The following is a 25,518-nucleotide window of genomic DNA, read 5'->3' on the forward strand; positions in this document are numbered from 1 at the left end:
CACAGCGGATTCTAAATGTCTGCATCTTTATTATTATGGACCGAACAGGTTTGTCAAAACATTGTGATTAATTTTTTTTTTTTCCTCTAGTATATTAACCAAAGAAAAGTAATTAAAATAGCCTTGCAAAAATCTATAATATGATGCGTCAGTGATCTGAGGTCTGAACTTCTTTTTTTTGTTTTTCATCTGCAAGAGGTCAGTGGTCAGGGTCATCCACAGAGCAGCAGCCCTGAAGCTGATGGGAGTTCGCCCGCTGCAGCAGGGCTTCAATTTTCACAGTCCAGGACACTGTATTTCCTATGTAATGAACTTTAATGTATTTTTCATCTGAACTGTTGAAACATCCATGAAAAATTGTCACCTACATGGAGGCAAAGCAGACAATGCAGGGATTACAGGTAAGTCCAGCATCCAGCAGTGGTGGAAAGTAACTAAGTGCATTTAAGGCATTTTTTTGCACTTGTGCACAATTTTGAAGTTGTACTTCACCTGAGTATTTCTAATTTATACTGATTTATACTTCTACTCCACCACATCTCAAAGTGAAATATTGTACCGTTCACTGTATTTATCTGACAGCTCTATAGCTACTAGCTACTTTGATTTTTAAATACAAATAAGATCACCTTATAAAATATACTATGGATTAATGGCCCGACATACCCACATGTGTGTTTGCAGTTATTGTAGCTGATTAAAAACCAGCGATGCCGGAAATTGCGTGCGGTCACTAAACTCCACGTACCACTGTACCGTGTGTCAGTCGAGCCCTGTCCGTGCTTGCACGCCCAATCCAGAGAGCGTTTAATAAGGCAAAATACGAGAATATATATATATATATGTGTGTGTGTGGCAGTGGACCGTGGGTAAAAACGCTGCCATTCTGACTGGTAGTTAACAGAATAGCATGAATAAGCGACAGCTGAATAAGCTATATTAAAATCCAGCGTGCACTGTAACGCATCAGTAATAGTAATTCAGCACTCTGAAGGGGGGGCCACTGGTCATATTCAGTTCTTATGATATTTTAAGTAGATTTTGCGGATAATACCTTTATTCATGCAAGACTTTACTTACCTGGGAATATTTTTACATTGTGTTACTTACAACTTAAGTGTAGGATCTGAATAGTTCCCCTAAAATTTCGTGTTCCGGGTATATTTCTATTATTAGGTCACTTTCAGCTGTCTGACCTTTCCAGTGGGGGGGGGGGGGGGGGGCTCTCCTCCTGGCGCTCACCTGCGTGGCAGCCGATGCACCTGTAGGCACGAGTCCCACCACACCTTCACTGCCGTCTGCCTTCAACCCGAGCGGGAGGTCCCGCCCTCGTCGCTCGAGCTCGATGTCCATTGGACGCCGGGGCGAGCGAGCGACGCCAGTGTGGAGCACCTGGTAGTCAGTCATCGGCTGGGCTCGCGGCGGAGCTCCGGCACAGCGGACTGGGCACACAGCGATGCGGACGAAGAAGGGCAAACTCGGGTGGAATAGTCCGGTTTTCTCTGATAGCCCGGCGGGTAGGGGCTTCGCTTGGTCGTGAGGGCACACTCGGAACAGGGATTTCGACTCCAAAACCACACGGAAAAAAAAGGGGGACGTTAACTGGCTGGGAAGCAGCTCCGGGCCGGATATTTTCCCGACAAAACCCTTACCCACATCCGTATGAGAGCCCCGGTCGCGCGGAACAGTCTACTCACAGAATGATTGCTTGAAAATTTTTATACCGTCTTGTAGCCCCCCTTTTTTTTTTTTTTTTTTTTGTGCCAGCACCGCTTCCCATTTTTTTTTAAATTTTTTTTTTATTTTTTTTTTTCACATGCTCGCTATGGTGGACTCCCCTACCATGAGGAAGACTTCTGTGGTCCCAGACATAAAGCCATTGGATTTGTATGACTGTACTAAAGCAAAAATATGCGCAAGTGTCGGGTGGCTACTGGCGAAGTCCTACGGCTGTGCAGGTAGGTTTCGGCTTAGGCTGCGGGCCTGGTGAGTTAGAATGTCATTCAGACGGGTCGCATGAAGACCACGATCCCCCCCCTTTTTTTTTTCTGTTGCTGTTGTTGTCCTGAATTACGTTTATATACTGTTCGGCAGTGTAGCGAAGAAACACATGCATGTAGGGGAACTGCAGTGCGCGTATGGCTCAGCAGATTTTCAGCACAAAGAGCAGCATATGAAAGGGGGACCATGCGCTGTATGCATTTTTTTTTTTTCCGACTCTGACACATGTCATTTGTTCTCATTCAATGGGTGGTCACATTTTCTAGGTATGTGTGTTTCAGAGGCACAGGCCTCCTCCCTAGGCCTTATCACGCTAACCCATTTTTTTTTTTTTTGTCGTGTCTCTGGCCGCCAGGCTTCAGTCAGAAAAAAAAAAAGAGAGCAGGCTACTGGGTATGTTTCTAAGCTTGCTGTTTTTTTAATGTGCAACGTGGGGCCGTAGATGATTTCCAGTACCATCCTCCCCTCTAGGAGATGACAGGCCCCGGCGTGAGCGCCAGTTTCAGGCAATTCGCGAGTGAATAAACTGCGCAGACTGTTGTACCTTTCCAGTTTTACTGGGGAGGGGGGGTTCTCTTCCAACGTCCGTAGTCAACAAACCTCGGGAGGCGCCTGTGAGAAACCACCCAGCCCCCTATGATGCAAAAACACACCCACCTAAGGAAAAATCATTCTGTTGCAGAGAGCAGACGTATCATGAGACGAGAGTTTTCTTCGCGGTTCTTCGGACAAGGTCTTAGAACAGCGTCGGCTCTGACCCTGAGGCGATAACGAGTCTCTTTGTTTCGGCAAAGATGAGATTCTCACGGTGAAGACACCGAGCACGGTCTCGTTCGAAACGGCCTTCGACGTCGTGCCTCCTGCTCGCTTCAATTTTTTTAAAAACTTTATTCAACGGAGGAGGAGTAGTACACGCGTCAGTCTAACGACGGGGCCACTGGGTTCTCAAGTGATCTTGGGTCCGTTTACTAAAACAAGACCAAAAAAAATAATAAGAAGAAGAAAACACATTCACATTCCTGAGATGTGCGCATAAATAAATACACACACAGCTAGAGGTTAATAGTCAAGGTTTTAAACACAGATTTACTCGGTTCCGGCTGGAAAGGGTGTGAGGTGAACTCTATTTTACTTTGACAACATGACTTGCACGTTACACAATCCCAGGCGAGCCGGAGACCCAGCTGCCTCTGTATGCTCCGTTTTTGCGCCTCAACCACGCCCTCTGGACAAAGTCGCCCTCCGTGCCGGGCGACAGGGGTATGGAGACCAAGGCTGCGTTGATGTTGCGGTTTTCTTGTCTCAGTCAACTCAGGCCGCCTCGAAGATAGTTTCCTGCAAAGTCAGGATGACATCACCAAGTCCCATCCCAGAAAACTCAGCTGGGCAGAAAAAGCGTAAGCGCAGCAGGAGCCAGACCAGGTCGTCTGGTCCTCAGCTCCTCCAGGTCAGTTAACTTAATGATGACAGTAGGCAACATTTTTAACCCCGGAGTCTCAGCAATACGAAATGGACTTTCACATGGACCGTATACTGTGTACATCTCAGGTCTTTCTTTAGATAGAGGAATGTTAAAAGGTTAGACAGTAGCTTTAAAGGGAGCTGGCAATGGCCTAATGAAATTTCGAGATAAATGAACAAAAAAGACCTCTAGTCTTATACAGGCTGCCCTAAAACGAATCCCCGTGCAATCATGACCATCTGAAAGCTGCTTACAGGCTCGGACTGAAATACCAAAGTTAGCATAAAAATCTGTCAAGGTTAGGAGAACAAGTGCAGATAATACAGAAACACAAAGTCCCTGCAAGATTCTTACCCTCATCTTCGACACAGCCAAACCCACAGTGCGAAGATAATCATCTCTAATTGCCGCCCACATATAACAGTTTGAAACATAATGCTTGAACCTTGTCAAATCCTCTAAATGCTAAAGAAAAGACCTGCAACACTTATTCCCTGTCTCTTTCATCCAAGGGAACTCAGAACCATCCTTTTTGAATGGAAAGGAGATCATGCCATCCCCACAACTCCTTGCTCTAGTAAGAGACTCCACACAAAGTAGTTGTTCCCTACAGACTCTGTTTGACCCACTGAGTGACAACATGTTTGGAGTTTCGTAGTAACATTGTTAAGACACAGCATAAAATCTCATCGTTACATGCTCTCATATGCTGGAATTAGCTAGAGCCTGTTTTTACATATATATATATATATATTTATATAAAGTACTTCAAAAAATATTTTACTCGTTTCTTATTTGTTCATGCACCACATATAGGCATATTCATATTTTTTACATTTCTTTTTTATTAGCATAGATGTATTAAAAGATTTTCATGGTAGATATTCGGCTGCTCAGTACTGAAACACTGTCTAATGATCTTTTATAATGCCTTGACATATAAACTATGTATTATGTTTTCCATCCAAGGTGAAGGAAAAGTGGTTAGGCAAGAATATAATTTATGACCTGCCCTTGTAGTTGCTTTGACAGATGACAGATCATTTAAGGGTCAGTCAAACCAGTTTGTGCCTTTTTCATTGGAATCTTGATTCACCAGTTTGTAGGCTTGGGAGAAACTTGCTCATACAGTGGGGTCCAAAAATCTGAGAGCAATCCAAACATTAAAAAAAAAAAAATTAAACAACTTAATTACCACTTATGAAACATCCTATGGCCCAATTTAAATATTCCCTGCTTTGGTCATGAGTAACCTCTTACGATTTTTTTTTTTTCCTAGTAGTGAACCCAAACCACCTTGTACCTGCATGCTTCAAACCCTGTGTTTCTCTAGAGCGTTAGCCCCACCTAGCTACAAACCTGCTCGGATCATACTGAAATCCTATTTGAATGATCACTCACCCTCTCCCAGTCATTGTAACTATGGTGAGTCAACAAGGGACAAGGACCTGAGGAGGATGTTGTCTTGCTATTAGTGTTTACTCAAGAGGCAGGAAGTCCTATTGGTGCACTATATGAAACTCTTAGGTTTCAGACTTAGGTAAACCCCTTTATGCAGTTGCTGAGTTGCAAGGTGTGTTTTAAGATCATGTGATATTTTATTGTAAGTGAAATCACTTGCTACACATACACGGAGGTCAAAGAGCAGAGCTACAAAACAGTACACACAGATGTGGTTGGGAGTTGGTGTCTAACTCGAGGACACTTTTGTTGGGTGAATGCATTCTGTACACTTTATAACTCTGTATCTCGTGCTGCCCTGTTATCCTCTGAAGCCACTATAATGTAATCAAACTCTGTCTGTAGGATGTGCTTCTGTGTACACTGAGCCTCTAATTCAATTTGAGGCTACTGTGCATATGTCATACTAGAGCGCTGCCTGTGGTGATCCTTTACAGGATGCACATGGCTGATAGGGATGGCTGGTTTATGGTAAGTGGACCTGTGAACGTATAGGGATGTGGGACGCTTCATGCGTAGTGCTTGGAGGTGTGCTTTTTCCTTCTGAGCATGTACTGTCAGATGTGGACTCATTGATCAAAAAAATTTAGCATTTTTTAAAAAATTTTATGGGCATACATGTATATTTCTCGGTTAAAGAAATTGACCAGATGAATCGAGTCACATCAGTGCATCTGAAGTTTATTGATGATCTGAGATATTTCTTCAAACCAGTAGATAATATACAGGTCATCTGATAAATGCATCATTGGATGTTTTATAGTTGGCTCGTGAAATATGCTGAAATTAGGAAATATTGTTATTGTAAATGGAACAGTACAGTCTTAACATGCAGACAGATCAAATGACAGTCTCCTACAATCTTGTCCAAGATGTCTAAGCTGTAGTTTAATGTTTTTGCTGGCATCAGCATTTCGCTCAGAACTAGTGGTCACATGTAGGGTAGGGTGTTAACATAGCCCCTCTCACCACCGCTAGATTTTGGGGGCACAAAACAGTGCCTGCTTTGTTCTAAAAATGAGAGCGGATAATCATCTGTGTTTGATCCTTTCCACCACATGATGAGGATGTTTATACCTCAATTTTCCAGGGAGGATCTTGAAGTTACAGCCAATAGCCTTATCAAAACATATGTAGTACTGAGTTACTCATTTTGTTAAATGCTCTCTTGTGAACATACTAAGTGGCGTAGAAAAAGAAAATTTGTCACTGAATGCAATTTTTTGATCGGGCAGGTGTGGACTGATGCCTAAATGTGACATGTGGGTGGAAATGGCTAATCTTGCCAATTGAACTTCCTGCTTACCTTGCACACTTTTGCATATTTGAGCTCTTGTGAATTATTTAATATATGCCAGGGTTCCTGAAAGATTCCAGAAAGCAGCCTGACAGTTTAGATTGTCAAATCCAGCAGGTGTTGCAAACTGCTGTGCCATGTTATTAATAGAGAGAACTACTTGGTGCTCACTGTTACTGTGACAACCTTCTTGAAATCCAATGATGATTGTTTCACTTAAATGTAAAGTGCGAAAGGTTGGGTGGTGGGGTCCTGTCTAATGATTTTCTCCAAAAGGAGCCGGGTTAGTTTAAACTGTGGCAGATTTCAGTCCATTTTTGGTTTGGATCTGTTTTTGTTGCTCCATGTCTGTTGATTACTGTCAGACACATGTGGCAATGCCTGTGACAGGACCAGCATGCTCGCTCAGTCAAGTCAATAAAGTAGAAGGACATATGGCTCCTGTTATCAGCAGGCTATCAAGCAATGCAGGTCAGTACGGATAGGAGCTAACAAAGCTGAGCTGACACAGTCACAATGACAAGCTGCATCGATTCCACTATACCTTTTAAGAGTTTAGCTAATTTTACAGGACCAAATATTGTGCATTCCAGCCAATCACTGAAATAATACTGTGTTTTTTCTCAGTTGTCTTTTGTTATGATAATAACAACAACATGACAAAAAAAATCTCTTGTTTGCTTTCATCCTACACAAAAAGGTAAGAGGTCAGGGTCAGCGACAGCACAGAGTAGCAGGTGGTAGGGACTAAGTTTCTGGGTCAAAAACTCCTCCGTAGATGGCAAATGCTGGCTCGAACCTCTCTACTTGAAGAGTTCTCTCCCTGCTCAACAACTATGATAAAGTGGTAACCTGTTAATAATCTTTGTGCACACTTGACTTTTGCCTTTTTACTCAGTCCAGTAGATAAGCACTGGCCCCATTACCTGGGAAAGTGACAGAGCGGCTGTTGCTCGAGTTTATGCAAAGACACAAGATTGTGTTTTCAATCGAACTATTTCCCTGGAGATGTAGTGATGTTAACATTATGGAGGCTTCCCACTCCTTTTTGCTTGGGCTTAGTTCCGCTTAAGGCTGCCAGCTTGTCATTCTTTTCATTGCCTCCTATTCCTTTTTTTTTTTTCACATTAGTTGTATGCTTTATCCAGTGATTGTTGCTGTTTTTGATGTGCAGGTACATAGTTTGGGAAAAATGTGTTTGGATTTTAGCTTTAAATTTGTACCCAGTTTTTCTTTGTGATATACTGTATGTGACACAAAAAGTCATTATTCATGGCCAGACTGTCTCATAGGGAAATCATGTTCATATCGATCTCTCTCATCTCACTGAGTTGTGTCATTTGCATCCTGCTTTGCCTTCTGGTGAAGTTTTTCTTTTTCTTTATACACGTCATCGTGGGAAGACTTTTTTTTTTTGGCTCAAGTAACTACCTGGACCCAAGACTAAAGGTGTACATTTTGGTTGGTGTGCCACAGTGTTTACAGCAGTAAAGCGAGCATTGTAGTGTTGGCACACAGGAGCATATTTACAACAAAATGGACCATGTGGTGTGACTGACAATATTGTCTAACATCTATAGTCATCATGGAGTGAGAATGAGAGACAGAGAACAGGGCATTGTCTCACCTTTGAAGCTGGGTGTTTTGTTTTGTTGTCTGATGTCAGTGGATTTGTTACATGACTTTATAGTGATACAACATAGTGACACCTCCCTTGTAATAACCCCTTTGTTTCTCTGTTAGGTACAATCTTAGGCATTCATAAACACGCATTACCATTAAGTTTGTCATTACTCTTTTCAGGCAGACTGCTGATATTTCAGTTCGTCAACTATTTTCCCGAAGGCCCTTTAAAACAGCGAGGCGCTTATTCCAGTATGTTTGCACAGAGACACGGGCTATTGAGTTTGCTGCTGGTTTGGTCTGGATGCAGAGGAACCAGTTTCATAGAGGGTGTGTCAAGTGTGTGTTTTTTAGGATAATTTTTTTAGGCTGTGCCCATCTTATTTGCGAAAAAGACCGGTCAGCCAGTTAGCCAGACCAATTAGCTGAAGATTATTTAGCAATCTTCAGCTAACCACAAATCGTGTGATAATGCCTTACTACGCTTTCTCTTAAGTGAGACAGACGTAGGGTTTTCCCATTTGCTTTTCGTAGTTTTGAGGTTGTAGATTTCATTCAGGTTGCTGATTTCTGCTTCTGAGATTTACAAATCTCTCTGAAGATCTGAAAGAGCAATTTTCACAGAAGCTGTTGTACAAAAATGAATCAAGGGGATTAAAAAAAGAGGGAAGAAACAAGTGGCAGAGCATCTTGTAATCTGCAGATGCCAACCTCTGAGTTCATCATGCCCAATTGACCTTGATGCTTGCTCTGCTCTACTCACTCATATGATTATAGCCTTAGGGTATACACCAGCTGTCTTAATATGCCACGGGACCAGGCAGAAAGCAGGTTTCCAAGCCAGCAAAAATTAAACATGTTCGTGATGATCTAAAACTGAGGAAGTTAAGGGACTGCTAATGAGAGACGTTCCTCCACTTTCCAGAGCATTCAGAACTTAATTTTATTTATAGATCTCCCTCAACACATTGTTTGTTAAATTCTGCACCAAGTTCTCTAGTATCATCACTGCTCCAGGAACGTATCAAACAGTGTCTGTATGTTTTTCTCTTGGTAGAGAATGTCCCCGCAGAGCTGCGTGACCCCTTCTACTCTGACCAGTATGAGCAGGAGCATCTTAAACCGCCAGTCACGCGCCTTCTCCAGTCCTCAGAACTCTACTGCCGGACCTACAGCCTATTACTGGGGGGCACCGGAGCCGAGGCACAGCCCAAAGACAACATTGCCCTGCTGGAAATCCTCAGTCAGAAAGGAATAGTCTCCAAAGATGAAGACACACTAGCGACTGACGCAGACCTCCGGCATAAACCCATCAAAATGGTAAAGTTATGGTGCTCACATAGGGACTAAGAGATTTTGATAGGTTATGATGATGCCACACCAGTCTGGCAGCCAGTTTTGTGGCAAGTGGCCTGCCTGGATTGATTCAAGGAGATGTTAGATCTGTTGTTCAGGTAGAAACTGCTTTATGTTTGTCCATCAGGCTAAAAAGTGAATGTCTCCTCCCATGGAACCAGATGCTCTACTATCTGTGAGTCTGCAGAAAAAGAGAGAGGTTTGAGTGGGCTTGGTTGTTGATATAGGGGCTTGTTTATGCTTTGATTCTGGGGATTAAAGGACATCAAAACATCCCCCACTCATTCAACCCCATCCCATCCCCAACCCCATCCTCCTATGCTGCCCCCAGCTGATCTGAGAGGATGAGTGGATCCAGCTGCTAGGACTAGGGCAGTCACTAGGGTGACACAAGGGACGACTACTTTAAATCCAGGGTGTGAGAGGGAGGGAGAATCTAGATACAATAGATGGTCCAGACCAGAACAATGGCTAAACAGTTCTGGTGAAACTTTAGATACTGTGTTGAGAGAATGCTCTGGGCTGGCTTCATGAGTTAAATCAAGAGAAACTGGTTTGTCCTCTTAGCCCTTGACAATAGATCTCTCTCTCTCTCTCTCTCTCTCTCCTCTCTCTCTTCTCTCTCTCTTCTCTCTCTCTAGTACTCGCGTAATATAGTCATAAGTTCCTCCGACTTAAAGCCTACAAATTAAGTTAGTTTTCAGTAACCATAACAGTCTAAATGAGGAGGGATGCTTTTATGTCTGATGGAACGTTAACTGCTTTTCCGCTTCAGCTGACACAACAACAACTCACTGTAACTCAGTTTTGAAGTATTCCAATAAACCCTTCATTTATACAGAAGATCTTCCTCACAAAATGCGATACAACTGCATTTCCCAGCTTTGTTCATGCACATACAGACTTTTATTTTAAAGCTACGTAGTGAGTCTCTAGGGATTTGCATGGATAGTGTTGTTCTTAGTTGAAAGTTGTTTGCGCCACTGCTGCTCTCTACTGTCTACTGGCCACTGCAGCAGGTGTGGCACTGCTGGTGCTGGCTGTTGTGATGATATGCTTGAATGTAAGTTTGAAAAGGTTTGCATGCATCTGTGGCATTATCTTAACTAAATAGAATGGAAATTATGTGACCATTAGCAGTAGAACTTGATGATATGAGAATTTGGATCTTGGTTAATGTACTATGGTGATGTATCAATGCATAATATGACAAAATTAATGTAAATGTAACCATGTCACATGCACCCTCCATTGGCACTGAATGTGAGTTCACAGAGTCCTTTGGGCTGGACTGTTTTTTCTAAACCTCAAACCTGTTTGCTCTTGTGGGATTTCTGATAGTTAAGCACCTGCACTGACAGATGTGCCACCTCACACCAAAGCTCCAACAAGGCTTTCCATGGCAAAACCATTAAAAAAAAAACACACAAATATGAAAGTTAAAAACTGTAGTAGTCATAGTAACAATGACTACAATTTCATCATGATCATCATCACTACAGCATCAGTAATAATGGCCTAATGACACAGTAGGTCTCTTTCATGCTTGATGTTGCTGTAATTTGTTAATCTGTAATGAACCAGTCTGTTTGCGTGCAATCTCCGCTCTGGGTGTTGCTTCCAGGGCAGACTATGAAGCATCTCAGCTTTAAATCCTAATCATGAAACTCTTATTTTGGCTGTTACTGTTAATGTTGCATTTGCCATTTGCTGCATGGGTATTTGAGCCTTCCAGCTGTTGCCTGGCCCTAGGCTGCTGTCTGAGCTTGTCTGCCACTGACTGGCACTGTACCTACAGTGTGGCAAGCAAGGAAAGTGGGTCATACTGCAGCAGCATTAGAAGGATGGAGCATCAGTGTGGGTCTTGGCCAGTAAACGGCTTTGGAGCAGCAGCAATCTGCTGCAGTACTGCCGTATATTACAGCTTAACATATCTGTGTCAAACAAGATTATAACATGTAGTGCATTTACGTTAAAGTACGTTGAGTCATGCGTGTTGCTGACAGGTAAACACTGCTGCCAGTTAATCTGCCCAGCCATGCACTGTTGATGACTTTTCAATTTGTTATTAATACATCACACATCTTGCATCATTGCTGTTCATTGCTAATAATTGTGAAACTTGGCTCATGTATAAATCCAGGGATGTAGGTTTATCCTAACCCATAAAGATGCTCCTGCTGGCTTGGGTTGCTGCACTGATGTCAGTGCGGAGCACCAGTGACCTGCTCCATATAAAAATACACAGTTGGTGCTATGATCAAAGTAGGGCAAAAACAGACACATCATAGCTCACCGAACTAGTAGTGTAATTATGGTCTTCATCAAACTGTAAGCTGCTGCTACGGGACGAAGAAACATTTCTTGTTTGTCCCTGCCTCTGGACCTTGAAATTCCTTAGTTAATAGATAGATTCAGAAATATTCAGGAAGAAAATGAATGGTGTGAGCCGTGCAATCTAGGACAAGTGGAAAGTGAGTCCCATTTTCCTCTGAATTGTATGTAATATGAGAGGGTCGAGTCTAAAATGAAATATTTTCATAAAAAAAAGCTCAGAAACAAAGGCAAGACTTAATCTTGCTTTTTGTATGTTGTTGTCAATATAGAAATACTATATCTGTAACCTATTCATTTAGCTGTAAACATGAAGGTCTGAAAGTCTAACTTTGTAACTTAAGTGAAATATGCAATATTTTTTATTTGTAAAATGTTATGGTATTACTTGCAGTTCAGGGTTTAGTTTATTTCTTTGTGGTGTCTTGTAAATCCGTGCATGCTGGGGATATTTGCGTACATGGCACTGACCATAATGTTAGAAACTGTTGTATCATTTATTCATCATATTATCTTGCCATAGTTTTCACGAAACCAAAAATGGAGGTACATTGATTTCGTTAATTCAACACTTTAAATAGGTATCGATGAATATTTGTTTGCCCTACTTTGAGAGGGTACAAAGTTCTTGAAACAGGGAGTCGGGGGCCCTGCTCCTGCAGCTCAAGCTAGCACCAGCGTCTTTATAGGCCAGGGTTATCCTGAAAGGAAGGCTTTGTAGATGGCACATCCATGGGCCTCTTTGCACTTGGCTTCAGCAATGGAGCCTCCAGCTGCCTCCACCCGTTACTTGCTGTACATGTGTGTACATGCATCCTACTGATAACTGTCCTTCCGGTGATAGCCCAGCCCCCATCACTCCTGAGATTGAGGATAAAGATCTGTGAAGATTAGAGATAATCTGCCATGCAGACTGAACGTCATCATCCACGACTGGATGACACGCCAGAGATGACCACTGACTCACCATGCACCTAACATCTCTCACCATATCAAACTTGTAACTAATTTGTTACACCTACTGTTGGTTGAGACAGTAGGAGATCGTCGTATATTATCCATTTGACACAGACTGCAACTTAACGCACTGGAGACGTGGTTAAGCATTTTTTCCCACAGTGACAAAGTAAGTCATGTAGCCATAATGCAGATAACCCTCTTCTTGTCCCCTGTTGGTTTTGGATAGGCACTGACACTTTGTCTTAAATCATACTGCTGTGTTGGCAGGTTTCTGCTCAAGTGAGCATCAGTCAGGAGCTTAGTTGAAAATAAAAGTGGCGGACTATCAGAAAAGCTAACCATCATCTTACACTATTTGTTCTGCTTTGGGCCTTCGCTGATGGGAAACAAATGTTGAGTAGCACTCAAACGTATTCACCGTATGTTAAACAAGTTTGGTGTGTTCTAGACAGGTTTTCCTTGCTTAAACATACAGTTCATGTTCATATGAGCGTTAAAATAACCATATAACCCCGGTCCAAAATCCCCTGCTGGGCCCCAGACCTGCCTGATCCCCCCCTGTTTGTCTCCCCCTCAGTAGGCACCAGGCAGGGTTGGGGGGATGGGGTTAAGTCATATTTCAGACATAATCAGATTTACCCTACCTTTGCATTCTTTGTTTGGCATGTTTTTGACACCATTGTGCAAGCACATTTGCCAAATAGGGCCATAAATATTTCATGTTGATGGGGTTCATTGACGAGGTGTTCATTTTTCCTCTCACATCGGTTTGAGGAGCATTAAGTGTTTGCTGGCTGGATGTTTCCGAGCAGAGAGCCAGTGCTAAGCCGGGAGCACGGAGCACTGCTGCGGTCAGGCTTGTGTTGAGATGCATTGTGGGTCAGCTGGTTGGTTGTTATGGTGATCTGGCAGGCTCTGTGCTGTGTGTTCATGAGTTGCTCCTCTCTCCCCTCTCATTAGGGAGACTTGTGATTTAGCTTAGCGAGCTCTCCTGGGTCTGCATGGGGAAATCCGCTAGCAGCGGCCCTTTCTTCCCCTTTCATTCTGCACTTTTTTGTCATGAATTACCCTCTAATCTCTCCTTTGAATAATTACTGTATAGCATGACAACATGGTTGGCCACTTTCACTAAGTCTGTCATTCTCTCGTGTTCATGTCTTCTTTTTCTCTCAGTCATCCTGTCTCCTTTCACACTGTGACAATAGCTACAACCTATGATTACACTTTGTGGCTTAATGCAGAAAATATGTTCCTGTCTTAAATCACTTTGTTTTTATCCAGAGAATTTCAAACACAGCTACTGGAGGTACTTAACCAGTGGCCCATGTTGTAGGGCTCAAGAAAAATAAAGTTTGAAATCAATATCACCATAGTAATGAGAGTATGTTTTGAATTCTGGTGTATAAATTACAGTATAGCAAAATAATTCAAAATTGCACAAATATGACCTAATTGATGTTTAATACAATGATCTATCCCTTGTCTGTTTACATCAGACAGAACTCTTGACACATGTAAAACAAAAACTTAAGTTTGCTCAAAAATAATTCTTTTGGAATGCATAATTTTTTAAGATGATAATACAATATATTTATGAATTCACATTATGATAGTTGATATATGGTATAATTTAATTTTTGTCCAGCCCTACCATGTTTCAATAATCACTGCTAAGTAATCAGATTGTGGCTAGCCTTGAGAAGCCCTAGTCCTTATATCAGATCATTTGTCCCCCTCTGTACTGCAGACATTTCCACTGAACATACAACACACAAGCAGCAGCTCTAGTCCTGGCAGCAGTGTTGTGAGGCCAGGCCAGCCAGGGCCACACAGCTCCCAGTGACTGACTACAGCACATCCAGCGAACTTGGCCCAATGCTATCTGACAAGCATTTGCTGGCATAGCCCGCCCTGCCCGCCCTAGCACTGGGTCTGTCCAGGTCAGCACTTTACATCAGGGTTGAGTAGGCAGACATGCAGACAGGGCTCATGCACGCAGCTGGACTGCCACCAGCCCCCATCAGGGGCAACGTAAGAGGTTAGAGTAAGAATTTCTGGCCTCTAAAGTGGAATTTGTAAGTAGTAAAAGGGGAATAGGCACTGATTTGCACAGATTAGGCTCTAAACTGAGGATTGGAGATTGTAGGAGTGACCCCATGACAGGAATGTGTTGTTTGCGACTTGCATGTCCCTTCCGTTGGTCAGAATTAATTATTATAACAAGGAGCCTTTTGCAGTAAGCCAGTAGTGAAGAGAGAGGGGTGCCAGTGCTGCTGTTAGATGGCAACTAAAAGCGATACAAATAGAGGAGAAAAAGATAGAAGAATCATACATTGAATACATAGACTTGAAAGGATAAAGAGGGCAAAGGACGAGAGTGCTATCTTGAATAAACCCAAGAATTAATTTGTTATTTGCCAGTTGTCTGTATGAATGAAATGCACATCCAAATGGTTTAAATATCTGAATAATTTAGAGCAATATGGAGGTTAGACATATAAAGTACTGTTGGTTTCAGCTCCATGGCACGAATGGAGCACAACTTCTAATGAGCTAACAGGTTTATAGAGTTAGGCCGTTCTCTCTGACTAAGCTGATAATGTTGGCGGTGCATTTTAATGGGCTCTGGCCATTAGAGATAGCACAGTAATGGTCTCTCAAGTATGAGGAAATGTCTGTTGGATACAAATGCTAAGGGAATAGAAAATATATGTAAGCAAACGTATTTTTGTTTGATTGTTGTCTGTGTGTGGGGGAAAAAAACTATATCTGTAGTAAGTATATCTAAATATACAAAAACACATTCATACACCGAAAATGCAGATAAAATATGGAACACCTGTTTCTTCCAGAGAATGCTGTTCTTAGTTGTGCTTCCTGGTGATCTAGTTACAACACCTCTTTTTATCCTGCAGTCTCTTACACATGAGTCATACAACAACATTTCACTGTGCAAAAGAGAAACGCGTGCTGGAGAGAAGGCAAATAAAGGGAGAGCAGCTGAGGAATGACAGTCCGGGAACACACGCGTTATCATAGTACAGGCCCATTGCCTCTTTAATGATTTAATGATTGTACAAACATGGGTCCAGAGTTCACCCACATCTGCTGATGTGTGCGTTTGCTTGCTGAGAACTCTTGTTAGTGTTTCTGCTGACTCACAGCTGGCTTCTGGTGACCTCTGGAGGATGCTGCTTGTAAATATTGGTAGTGCTTCAAAGGAAAGAGAAGATCTCTGTTCTGCAGTAAGTGGTGCTCTGCTAGAGCAGTAGAAATGTCAGTGTCCAGCATTATTGTGTCAGCTGTAATTGAGTTGTGCTGTTGGATTCTTTGGCCTGCGCTGTGACAGGTCCCACCTCTGACGGTTCCTCCTCTTTCTTCCTTGTGATTGGTGCAGAGTGCTCACCTGGCAATGATAGATGCCCTGATGGCTGTGGGAGCCATGGAGACGGTGACTGCGGTGAAGAAATGTGGTTCTGCTGAGCTGCTGGGTGGAGAAACCAGCTGGGAGGATGCTCTGCTTCATTGGGTTAACGGGGTAAGGAGTAAGCCAGAAAGAAACAATGGTTGATTCAAGCATACATCTTTATTGTATCCTGTCAGACATTTCTAATTGTTCAGACTTCTGTTGTGGATGACCCAGTGTCTTTTTAGCTTCAGAGATTAGGATGCCTTAGTTCTTTAATCCAATACATTCTATTAATGTGACAGCTCATAGTACACTGGTCCTTGATCAATGTGTAATAACTATTTTGTCTTTTTCCATGCACTCAGCTAAACCAGAAGCTGAGAGAACTTACTGAAGGATCCCAAAATGACTCATCTCAAACTGTTACAGAGCCCCAGCCTTTTCAACCCTCTGTGAGTATTGCATTACACTGCCAGTGTATTTCTCTTGTCACACATGGTTATATCCAAAAACACACGATGATTTGTCTCGGATAAAATCATATGGTTGGTTTTTCTACACTTGCAGGCTCTTACCCACTCTTACTCTACAAGCAAAACAAGTATTGGTTGACACAACAGATTAAGGGCAGTGTCATTGCTTTGTCAACAAGGCTGTCTTGTCATGTCAAGAAATTACCGTCGTCACAACCCTTTCTCTTCTTTGTCTAGCTCTTCGGCTGTAGGCTTAATACCTCTCCTTGTGCTCCTATTCTCCACTCCCTATCTCTATCTCTATCCCTTTCTCTATCTCCTGTCCCTCCTCCTCCTCTGACAGTGTCCTACTCGCTGGTACTGGAAACTTGTTCCTGTAAGTTCCCTCCTTTCCTCTGCTCCTTCCCCCTGTCCCTCCATCCCTCCAGTGTCTTCATCAAATTTATCAGCAAATATCTGATTGTCAGGTGTGTTTTTTTTTTTTCTCCATATGGTAGTGTGAGAATGCTAGTGTGCATTACATTCTAGTCTGCATTAAGTTGCACGTCAAAGCATAAATGTCATAGGGCGGGGCATGAAGGGCGTGAAAGGCATTGTTTGTTGACATACGAGTAGTGCATGAATCACAGTTGGTACTCAGGCAGGCCTTGAAAGTGCACAATGTACAACCAGTTCCTCTGGTTGTCTGTGTGACACAGGTGTGTGTTTGTGTGAGAGAGGCTGTGGGGGTTAACAGAGACAGGCTTCTAAACAACTGGTCCCTGCTGACAGTCTGCTGTTTTTCTATATTATGTAGTCGTACCTGAAACATTTCTCTCTCTCTCTCTCTCTCTCTCGCCTCTTCTCTCTGCCTCCTGAGACCCTCACTCGTCCCACTTTTTCCTGACAAAACCTTCCTTCCTTGTGCTCTAATTAAGCCATCTCTTGTACACATTAGCATGACCTTTATTTGTCCTCGTTCTCACATTCATATGCAATTCTTTTTATGTTTTTGTTTTTTAACATATTCTGTTATGTATCACAGTGCATATAGACTTTAAAATATTGACCCATGTTTGGAAAACCCTGACTTTGATGGTGGTTTTTAACATTAACTAATATTCCAAATATTTTACATATAAACATTTTTAAGGTCACATTGCAGTATTTGATCGTCTTGTTCCTTTTTGTTTTTGTCTTTTTCTTTTTCTTTTTTTTTTTAGCTTCGCTACAGGAAGGATAAAATTCAGTCCAAACAAAAGCCCATCTTTCCAGTGGTGAATAAAGTCAAAGACTTGTCGAGTGGTTGTGCTGTTGCTGCTGTCATGCATTACTATTGCCCTGGCCTGCTAAGACTTGAAGGTACCAACAAACACTGGAACCACTAACTCTTAAGAGTGAGAACCCCAGGCTTTTTAGTACTTAATGTTTTTATGTCAACTTAACACTTTTTTTTTTTCTCCCTGGAAGATGTTTGTATGAAGGATTCCATGTCTGTAGCAGACAGCCTGTACAACCTGCACTTCATCCGCGAATTCTGTGACAGCTGTCTTAAGTGCTGCTGTCACTTGACACTGGAGGACATGCTTTACACACCACCGGAGCTTCAGGTACTTACATTCCCATTCCCAATAAACAAAAAAATATTGAGTGCTTATTTTTCTTCTTAATGGCTTATGTATTCTGTGTGATTTGTTTAGCTCAACCTGCTGAGCTTCCTAGCAGAACTGCTTAGTTGGTTTGAAATACAAAAGCCAGAATTTGTTCAGCCAGTATACACGTTGGGTAAGTGTCACTAATTTTGCGGTGTTTTGTAAATGCTGTGAATCCTACAAGTAACATCATAACATTGAATATCTGTTAGAAAGTCTTATTGGGGGATTTCTTTTTTTGCTAGACGGATACACACCAGAAACACAAAGTAGCTTGAGTGGCAGCAGGTACAGAAGCTCTTTGAATATTATTTTGCTTTTGTAGTAGCCTGGCATATTCTTTGGATGCACTCCTTTGAACTGAAAGGTTTTCTGTCTGCCTTACAGTACCTCCCCTTCAATCTTCAAGAAGCCTTTCCTCCCCATCTCCTCATCTGTGTCAGGTAACATTAAGACTGTCCTCTCATCATTACATCAAGCTACAATGTTTTTACATATTTTTGTCATTTTACAGTCTGGTTCAAATGTTTCCCTCAATGCTTGTTTGTTTAAGTTGTGTTTCATGTTTAATTGTACTCATCTTTTCTTTCTTTTATAAATATTTGAAACTTTTTGGGCATATTTTTTCCTTTTACTGGTGTATTGTTCGAATGATATGTGCATCCCTGTATGGTGTGCATCCTTCTGTTGTGTGCATGCCTTTACATATCTGTGTGTGTCCCATTGCACTCAGGATCTTTGACTCAGTCTACCTCAATGTCTCATATAGAAGGAGTTGGAAAGACATGGAGCAAGAAACCCCTCAGGTAGGACACGTATATTCAGTAACATCTAAACACTTTCTTCTGTACTTATTTTTATTGTACTTATACTGGCTTTTTCTTTTCTTCCTAGTCGCCCCTTGTCAGCAGTATCCTTCAGCATTCCTTTTGGCCTAGACAGTGATGTGGATATTGTGATGGGCAATCCTGTGATAACCCGCTCTGTGAGCTCAGACCAACTCAACCCAGCGGGCCAAAACATTACCCGGGTGCCCTACACCCCTCCTGAAGACCTCAGCCATTTGCTTAGCAAAACACCTGGCCCCAATGGCCCACAGAGAGCTTCCTGGGCCACCCAGACTCCCAGTATTCCGAGGTTGGCAGAGGAGAATGGCCTTGCAGGGAGTGAAACTGGAGAGCTGCCTACCATCGAAGAGGCTCTCCAGATTATTCACAACGAGAGCAAGATGGAGCCTCGTTTACACCCTGATGGGGCTCCTGATGGCTTCTACCTCCATTCTCCTGATGACCCTGCTAATTCTAGACATAACAGCAACTTAGCAACCATCAGCTGCTCTGCCCCTACCCGCTCAGGAATGATGTACCGGCCCACAGGAGAGTCCAGGGAGCTCACTCGCACCAGGAACACTTCTGAATGTTCGCGAGATGATGACTCAGTCTTGAGAGATGGCAGTGTGGACTCAGATGCATCAGAAGACATGCCTAAGGCCCAGTCCACTCCAACCACACCGGCTGCTGGTGCATACTCTGCTAGGGGCCATGGCAAAGAGGTGTCTGACAGCGGTGTGAAGATGACGAGCTTTGCAGAACGCAAAAAGAAGCAGATTATAGATTCTCCCAAAGCCAGCGACTCCTCTTCTCCTCAGATGACCACGTGGGCAAAAAGGTCTGAAGAAAGCCCCAGCAAAAGCCCAAAACTCAGTAATGAGATGTCTGAGCTGGGAGCTCGGCTTGAAGAGAAGCGTAAAGCTATCGAAGCCCAGAAGAAACGCATAGAGGCCATTTTCGCAAAGCACCGGCAAAGACTGGGGAAGAGTGCTTTTCTCCAGTTAAAGAAGGAGCATCGTGAGGACGAAGGCAAGGGGGAAGGAGGGGATGGCCAGGTCAGCACCTCATCCACAGAAGAAGACCTCTCTCGCTTGACACTGGAAGAAAGGCTAGCTCGCATGGAGGAGGAAGAGCAGCAGGAACAAGATGAACAGCGCCCCTTAGTGGAGGATCAGGGTAATGTCAAAGGGGGACTTGTGCTCAACAAACAGTTCAGTAACTCCAAAGAAAAAGCAAGTACACCAGAAGAGAAGGGCCCTGGGACACCTGGGGTAACTCCACTAGGGGACTATAACAATGCTGTATCGAAGCTGACTGCAGCTCTTACCTCCCTGCAAAGTGACATGCAGCGGCTGACTGAGCAGCAGAACCAGCTAATCAAGAAGAAAACCCCAACTTCCAACAACAAATCCTGGGTAATTCCAGCCAGCCCTAAAACCTCCACCCCAGCCCATACCCCTGCACGCATGTCTCGAGAATCCACCCGAGATTTAAATTCGGCCTCCTCCTCTCCGTCTCCATCACGCAAATTCACAAACCACACGCCTCCTCCTAAATCTCCTCAAGTCCATCGTAGAGCCCAATCTGTGCCCCCTAAAAGCCCCAAACACCACCAACACAGTCGTCCTTTGGACATTAAAGTCCCAACCCTTTCAAGAGTTCTCACCCCACCTCAAAACGTGGACCGCATCCCCCACCTACGTCGTGTAAATCCCCTGCAATCCCAAGTCCAGACTTCCTCCTCATTCTCCATTGGTGACTCTGGCAGCCTAGATGAGCTGCGCTCATCTGGACCAACTCCTGTTCCCACGCCAACACTGACCCCTATACCAACTCCTACTCCGACTCCCCGTCCTGCCGCGGATGACGCCCTGTCAGAGGTAGGCTCCAATGACGATCATAGTATATTTAGCTTGGACCTGGAGACAGGGTCCTTGCATGGTCATGCGGCTAAGAAGGATGGACTTGCAAGTGGGGGCTGCAGCTCTGGTGCCCCATCAGAGTGCTCCTTTGAGAGTGACGCCCCTGCAGGCCTGATGAATGGTAAACGCAGTAGCCTGATTGAGATCTCGCTGTCTGCTCTGCGAGATGGGGAACAGGATGACCAAGTACCTGACGCCTTGTCTGACTCGATGAGTGACCGGACAGAACCTGAGACCAAAGGAGGGGTTGGTTTCTTTTTCAAAGTAGGTGACGGATTATTATTACTGTATGTGCCATTCTAAAAATGCTGTTTTTGTAAGGTCAGCGCGTTCATGCCTTTATGTCTGATCTTTATTGTTAGGATGACAAGGAGCGACCGGAGGATGAGATGGCCCAGCGAAGAGCAGCTTTGCTGGAGAAACAGCAGAAGAGAGCAGAAGAGATGAAAAGACGCAAACTTGAGCAGGAAAAAGAAAGAGAATCCAAGTGAGATCCTTTTTATTAGAGCACCTGCATTCATAACTAAATGAGCTCTGTAGCATTTTGTGTTTTACATTAAATTAAATTAAACACTATTATTGGTCAGGTTTATAAAGTTTGAACATTACTGTAAACATGTTTCTGGAGCATATCACTGATGATGATTAGGATGTATCGATTCACTGTCCCATGTTTCGTAAAACAAATGAATTGTTGCTATTAACTGTCTGATACATCAGTCTTGTTATGGTTTTACCAATGGTTTTGCAAAGTCAGTGTGAAGCATTGAAAGTCTTACACATATCTTTATGCACTTTTAGCAAGCCTCAGTGGATGATCATCGAGGGCTGGGGGAATAAAAGTGAGGACAGACCCCAAACCCCAGGCACCCCTCCAGCATCATGCACCCCACCAGTAGAGGGGACTCCCCAGCGAAGAGGAGACTTCACTAGGCAGGAGTATGAAAGGAGACAGCAGCTGAAGATCATGGAAGACTTAGACAAGGTGCTGAGGCAGAAACCCACTACGGTTCGCGGTGTCAAGAAGCAGAGACCTAAGACTGTGTTCAGAGATGACTCCGTCCTCTCTCATAGCCCTGTCAAGGGTTTCATGGGTAAATAGTTCTAATATTTACACATACCAGTCGTAATATTTTTTATTTTATTTTTTCTTAGTATTCTTTACATGCCCTCTTCCTACACTCACAAGTATTTCGTTTCTCAATATAATTTCATTTTCCATTCCTGTTTTCCTCCATCTAGGCACCAAACTGAACAAAGTGTACTCCCACTCAACCATGAACCTGTCCTACATGACTAATGACTCTGGAGGCCTGTCTGTTAGGAAGTCTCCCAGGTAACCTGCACATTGACAATGGCTTGTTTTTGCTTTAATAAATGCTTGTAAAGTGGGAGGCACATACAGTAATACAGCCAAAAACAGTGTCAGGATTTTAAATGGTCCCTTTACAAGTCCCAAAGAAATAAAAAAAATGCCTTTTACACCATATTAATAAATTTACTATAGTAAAGTAGAGCTGGGAAATACATCATTATAATACTATTATTATCATATGACAATAAACTATTATTCAATAGAGTAAAATGAACCAGAAATAACTGTTTGTTGATTATGTCCATGTCATTATTGATTTTTCAAAATATGTCTGTAAATATTTTCTGCTCGCACAATTGCCTTCCCTAAAAAATTCTCACAATATTGATATCAAGGTATTAAATTTATGTTTGTGTGTTAATGTATGTTTGAATACCAACTTCAGGTCCTGTGGTAGCTCTTATCCCTATATAGGTGGCAAAGGCGCATGTTACCACAGCCTCAAGGTCCATTGATGACTTTCTTCTCCAAAATCTTTTTTGACTCCCTCTAGCCGTTCACACTCTCCTTCCCGGCTAATGTCACCGGGACGAACAAGTGCTCATAATGGAGAGAAGGACTGGGAGACTGGCTCCACCATTTCCTCCCCTGCCTCTATCCCAGAATACACAGGTCAGTGATGTGTTCCAAAATATGAGACTCTTGTTTTAAACTATAAAAAAAATTATTCCAATAAGCATTGTTTTGTTGGGTATATGACATTTGGAAATTTCTATATCTCGCAGGGCCAAAGCTGTACAAGGAGCCTAGCTTTAAGTCCAACAAGTTCATCATCCATAATGCTATCACTCGCTGCTGCCTGGCCGGCAAGGTCAATGAACCACAGAAAAACAAGATTGTAGAGGTAAGCCATCCTGCTGTGTCAGAGTCCATCAAAGAGGTCCACCCTAACTGGGTTATAAGTGACCATGATTTCTGTTTTCTTGCTGCACTTGACGTGTGTTGTATTCTTTTCTGTCTCTCCCTCTTCAGGAAATGGAGAAGAGCACGGCCAACCACTTCCTCATCCTCTTTAGAGATTCCAGCTGCCAATTCAGAGCAATTTACACCATGAACCCTGAAACAGAAGAGATGGTACGGCTCACTGGCATCGGCCCCCGCACCATCACAAGTGAGATGGTAGAGTCCATTTACAAGTACAGCTCTGACCGCAAGCAGTTCACGGTCATCCCGTCCAAAACCATGTCCATGAGTGTTGACGCTTTCACCATCCCCGGTCACTTTTGGCAAAAGCGCCCAGGAACTCCAAAAAAGCTTGGCACCCCAAAATAAAGACATACACAAGATGGGTAGATATGTTACCATTCAGGGAACCAACTCCCAGCTTGACTCCTATTGTCCTTGTATTTTGGCCAGTGAGGCACTTGAGATTGTTCATTACCCACTTAGACTAGCAGTGGGCAGCACGGCTGAGCTATCAACCTGGACCCCAAGAACAATCCAGTCAACTCTACATGCCAAGAGAAAGGGTCAATCACATGCTCATTAAACCGATGTAGTTACAATAGGCTCAAGAGCTTCTGATGGGCCCTAGATTGTAAAATGTAATGCGAATGATTCTGTCGGGATGAAAAATTCTCTTTCCCTCGCACCCTGCCTCCCCATGCCTTGCCTTACCCTGCCCCCGGAGTCACTTTTGAGCCTCCTAGGCGAGAAAAAGAGGAGACAACCATACTGCCTTTGCCCGCACAACAGTATTTTTGGCCAGAGTAGTTCCTGCCCCCCTCAATTCTGCTTGCATTTCCTTTTGCTGCCTTTTCTTCTTCTTCCAGGGCTCACTCTCTCTCCAGTTTGCTGAGACAAGTGGCTCAGCTCTCAGTTGTGATAGGAGATCTCAGCTGAAAATTAACAGCAGGTAACACTGCTCTCATATGAATGTAGGGCACACACTAACCACTCATTCCATTCAGGGGTATCGTTACTGGTTGGTCAGGAACCGAAAATACCATAGTGGGTGGTTCCTCTGTGGGCTGCACCGGTGGTGGCTACTGTGGTTGTCAGTGGACTTTCACACCTAGAAACTGCCTGTGCCCCCATAGTTCGTGCACTCCACTCCAACTCTCCTTCAGCTGTAGACATCTGGATGTTTTTTTTTTTTTTTTTTTATATACTGTTTTGACATGTTTTTGCTGGACAAATCACTTCAGCCTTTGAGAGCTGAAAGAAGAATGAAATTCATGTGACTTTTTTCCTCTTAAATTGCTTTCTCATTTTCAACATGTGATGAATTGAAATGTTATCTGAGCTTATCTTGAAAAACAATACAAACCATGAAGGAGGGCTTTACCATGTTTATCATTACTTGGATACAGCTCTGTGTGAAAATGATAATCAATGCTAATTTAATATATACTGAATGCTGATTACTTTGATTTTTTTTGACAATGATTTGTAAAAAGTAAGTTGACCTTTGTAAGCTATGAATAAGCTAGCCTGCTGCTTGAGCATTCGTGAGATGTATGTTTGAGATGAGAATGAGTGAATGAGAATGAATAGAAAATTGTCAAACAGCTGAAAATTGCTGAAACCTTTTGTCTAGGGATTAATAAATCCTTTAGGTCACTAGGAGTCTGTTTCCTAATATATGATTCCCTGTTTGTGTGTCTTGGCATGTAAACATTAGTTTTCTTTATGAAGGATAATTCCGGACTGTAACAGCCCTCATCTTCCCCACACAGTCTCTAGAGACTCCTTCATGTATAATTAGGGGAATTTAAATGCTAAACTGTTTTTTTTTTTTTTTTTTGCCAGTCCATGAACACTTGACCCTACATTTGCTTGTGATCAGGTCAATATTGCCACAAGATGTGTGGGAAATTGGCCCTTTTCTCTTCCTTTTCAGTCTTTAGCACTACAGCAGCTGGCATGGTGCAGCTGTCTTCTTTCAAATCACTCACTGCCTCCAACAGTTGTGTTGTTTGAATGAGATTCCAGTACAGATGTGAAAAACATGTTGAGAGCAGCATTTAGAAAAATTAAATAAGATTATTGATTAAAGGTGTGTGTGGAGGAGTGCATATGGAATAAGTGGATGTTTGTATTTATGTGTTTGTAAAGAGTAGTATGTGTTAGTTTAACACTATATTTTGATTCTGTGCAATTCTCCCCTAGAAATCCCCACATCACCCAGAGGTGTATTTATTTGATTTGCATTAGATGTTGCATTGATGTTTAGTTGGAGTTTCTACTTATGTCTTTTTTGGTTAAGGTGGTAAGTCATTAATTCATTTCACAGAAGTTGTCTTAACATTTGTTTTCTTTCTCTTCCGTTATCCAATCTGTGCCAGCACATTATGTATGTTCATTTCATAAATTGACTATCCTTGGCAACTGGACCAGAGAAAATAAAACTCCTTTTTAAATCATTGTCATCTATGTTTTTTT

At 42.8% G+C, this 25,518-nt stretch overlaps 1 protein-coding gene across 3 annotated transcripts; it reads left to right on the top strand.

The window, feature by feature from the left end:
* The first annotated feature begins 1,825 nt into the window (after positions 1 to 1,825).
* On the top strand, positions 1,826 to 25,482 carry camsap3 (calmodulin regulated spectrin-associated protein family, member 3). 3 transcript variants are annotated; one of them, XM_040158509.1, is made up of 17 exons: positions 1,826 to 1,958; positions 8,902 to 9,164; positions 15,892 to 16,032; positions 16,269 to 16,355; positions 17,579 to 17,717; positions 17,826 to 17,965; positions 18,056 to 18,140; positions 18,253 to 18,295; positions 18,395 to 18,450; positions 18,741 to 18,813; positions 18,902 to 21,023; positions 21,122 to 21,246; positions 21,561 to 21,853; positions 22,002 to 22,095; positions 22,628 to 22,746; positions 22,860 to 22,978; positions 23,107 to 25,482. In XM_040158509.1, the coding sequence occupies exons 1-17, from the start codon at positions 1,826 to 1,828 to the stop codon at positions 23,404 to 23,406; spliced, it is 4,332 nt and encodes a 1,443-aa protein (XP_040014443.1). In that variant the 3' UTR covers positions 23,407 to 25,482. The 3 variants fall into 3 exon arrangements, with proteins under 3 accessions (XP_040014443.1, XP_040014450.1, XP_040014458.1); XM_040158516.1 differs by having other exon boundaries at positions 18,777 to 18,813; XM_040158524.1 differs by having other exon boundaries at positions 18,780 to 18,813.
* The last annotated feature ends 36 nt before the right edge of the window (positions 25,483 to 25,518 follow it).

This window comes from Xiphias gladius, chromosome 3, assembly GCF_016859285.1.
Source record: "Xiphias gladius isolate SHS-SW01 ecotype Sanya breed wild chromosome 3, ASM1685928v1, whole genome shotgun sequence".
Taxonomy (NCBI): domain Eukaryota; kingdom Metazoa; phylum Chordata; class Actinopteri; order Istiophoriformes; family Xiphiidae; genus Xiphias; species Xiphias gladius.

Coding starts and splice junctions, on each gene's coding strand:
- camsap3 (XM_040158509.1), top strand. CDS start 1,826: ATGGTGGACTCCCCTACCATGAGGAAGACTTCTGTGGTCCCAGACATA. Junction 22,096..22,627: donor TCTGTTAGGAAGTCTCCCAG/GTAACCTGCACA, acceptor GACTCCCTCTAG/CCGTTCACACTCTCCTTCCC. Junction 22,979..23,106: donor AGAAAAACAAGATTGTAGAG/GTAAGCCATCCT, acceptor CTCCCTCTTCAG/GAAATGGAGAAGAGCACGGC.